Below are 2,387 nucleotides of genomic sequence, written 5' to 3'. Positions count from 1 at the left end.
GTATCTACAAATCAGCTATGGCAAGGGAGTGGGTGTGAACAAGGGTGAAAACTTTGAGCCAATAATACGCTGGTTCAAATATCTAGGTAATGGTTTGGGGAAGGCAGTTAGATGTTCATGAGGTAAAATCTTGAAGGAAAATCGGGGTCACAGTTACAGATTTTTATTTTATCAGAGTACAGCTGGTGATTAAAGTAAGAGGAGAAAATTGTAGGTAGTACTTATAGTGATGAGAGAAGTAGGTCAAAAACAGACCCCGAGGAACAGGGTGAGGTTCCTAAAGGAAAGTAGAAAAGAATTGATCACAAGGTTGAAGGAGGTACAGAAGGATTTGCTGTTAAGGAAGCCAAATAAGTAGAGATTTTCAAGAAAGATTCAGGGTTCAAAAATTATATTACATCTACTAATGGTAGTGCTTATGAGGAATCAAGTATTATTTTTAAACTCTTTTTTTTTTTTTTTTTGAGTTTAAATGCGTTTTATTTTTAGACAACCTACATGACACGTTTTTCTCAAAAACAATGCCTCCGCTCCAAATAAATCAACGTTCAAAACAAATGAAGAGCTCGAGATGACATCAGTCCCATCTGTCTAAGTCCTGGTGTTGTGTGGATGAAAAGCAGTGGCCAGCCAGTTATGACGACAGGTGATTGATCCAAAGTAACTGCCAACTTTGTTAACATTTTTCCATCTCTAAACCATCCTTAAAGAAAATCATATATGGGGTTACACCATCCTCATGGTAGTCCAGCAGAGCAACCATGCCATCTGGATTCATGTTTTCACCAATAAAGAACTGATAGTTTTTGAAATTAGCAAGGATGTGCTTGATTTGTTCTGCAGCCCCTGTCATAAAAGGTTTTACTCTTTCTGGTCTCTGTTCTTCAAGTTTCCCTTTGATTGACTTCATGTAATCTTTGATGTACTTCTTGTAGGCTTCTTTTGTGACGCTGGTTTCCTGCAAGTGATGGTTCATGACAATGTCGACACCAGTGATTACTGTGCTTTCGGTACCTTCGCCCTCGGGGCCTTCAGCGGAGGCATTTCCACCAATGAGCGAGTCATCGATGTTACCCTCTGTCCTACTGACCATCTTCCCCTCCACCTCCAGACACAGCCCGTCCGCGACCTCCCGGATCTTGTAGATGTCGGAGAACATCTCGTCATGGCTAATGAGGTCCCGGTAGATGATCATGATGGCGACTGGAGGGAGGCGACAGCGGTGCTGGCTTAGCAGGAGCCCGGAGCTCAGAGCGAGCGCAGTGCGGCCGGAGCGGCGCTCGGGGGGAGGGGGGAGTGGGCGGAAAAGCTATTTTTAAACTCTTACATGAACTAATTCACTTAAAACTCATAAGAGTGAGATAAAGTGCATAACATTGTCATCTCTATCTTGATGATGGAGAAAGTGAGGTGGAGAGAAGAAATCTGTGCAAACTCACACAGCAGTTGAGGTGGAATGACTCCAGAAACCATGCCCTGAATCTCGACACCGCATTGTGACTTGAGAATGTCAAATGCCCACTTTTCAGTCTTTAATAATTTAATATGAAAAATCACTCATTTTCACAAATGAAAGGACAGGCTAAGAGGATTTACCCAATTTGCCTAAGATTCATGCAATCTGCAAAAGGCAGAGTCACAATTTGAACCCCAATCTTTCAAACTCCAGGGTTTTATCTCAGCCACACTGCAGCTGACACAGTGATGATTCCTCTGCACATTCAGTGCACCCAAAGACCTTCTCCAGGAGCATGGGATTGAAGCTACACTTGGGTACCAACTGCTTTTCTTCTATTGTTACATAAATGACAGCCTAGTTCAGTTCAGTTACTCAGTCGTGTCCGACTCCTTGTGACCCCATGAACCACAGCACGTCAGGCCTACCTGTCCATCACCAACTCCCACAGTCCACCCAAACCCATGTCCATTGAGTCGGTGATGCCATCCAACCAGCTCATTCTCTGTCGTCCCCTTCTCCTCCTGCCCTCAATCTTTCCCAGCATCAGGGTCTTTGCAAATGAGTCAGCTCTCCACATCAGGTAGCCAAAGTATTAGAGCTTCAGCTTCAGCATCAGTCCTTCCAGTGAACACCCAGGACTGATTTCCTTTAGGATTGACCGGTTGGATCTCCTTGCAGTCCAAGGGACTCTCAAGAGTCTTCTCCAACAGCACAGTTCAAAAGCATCAATTATTCGGCGCTCAGCTTTCTTCACAGTCCAACTCTCACATCCATACATGACCACTGGAAAAAACATAGCCTTGACTAGACGGACTTTTGTTGGCAAAGTAATGTCTCTGCTTTTTAATATGCTATCTAGGTTGGTTATAACTTTCCTTCCAAGGAGCAAGTGTCTTTTAATTTCATGGCTGCAGTCACCATCTGCAAT

At 43.8% G+C, this 2,387-nt stretch overlaps 1 protein-coding gene across 1 annotated transcript; it reads right to left on the bottom strand.

Annotated features, from left to right (window-relative positions):
* Positions 1 to 524: 524 nt before the first annotated feature.
* Positions 525 to 1,240, bottom strand: LOC133073578 (translationally-controlled tumor protein-like). The gene has a single exon (XM_061167244.1). The coding sequence runs from the start codon at positions 1,193 to 1,195 to the stop codon at positions 677 to 679; it is 519 nt and encodes a 172-aa protein (XP_061023227.1). The 5' UTR covers positions 1,196 to 1,240; the 3' UTR covers positions 525 to 676.
* Positions 1,241 to 2,387: the final 1,147 nt, after the last annotated feature.

The sequence above is a fragment of the Dama dama genome, chromosome 19 (genome assembly GCF_033118175.1).
Source record: "Dama dama isolate Ldn47 chromosome 19, ASM3311817v1, whole genome shotgun sequence".
NCBI lineage: Eukaryota > Metazoa > Chordata > Mammalia > Artiodactyla > Cervidae > Dama > Dama dama.
The sequence above is the reverse complement of the archived record's forward strand: the minus strand, read 5'-3'. Positions and strand labels throughout refer to the sequence as shown.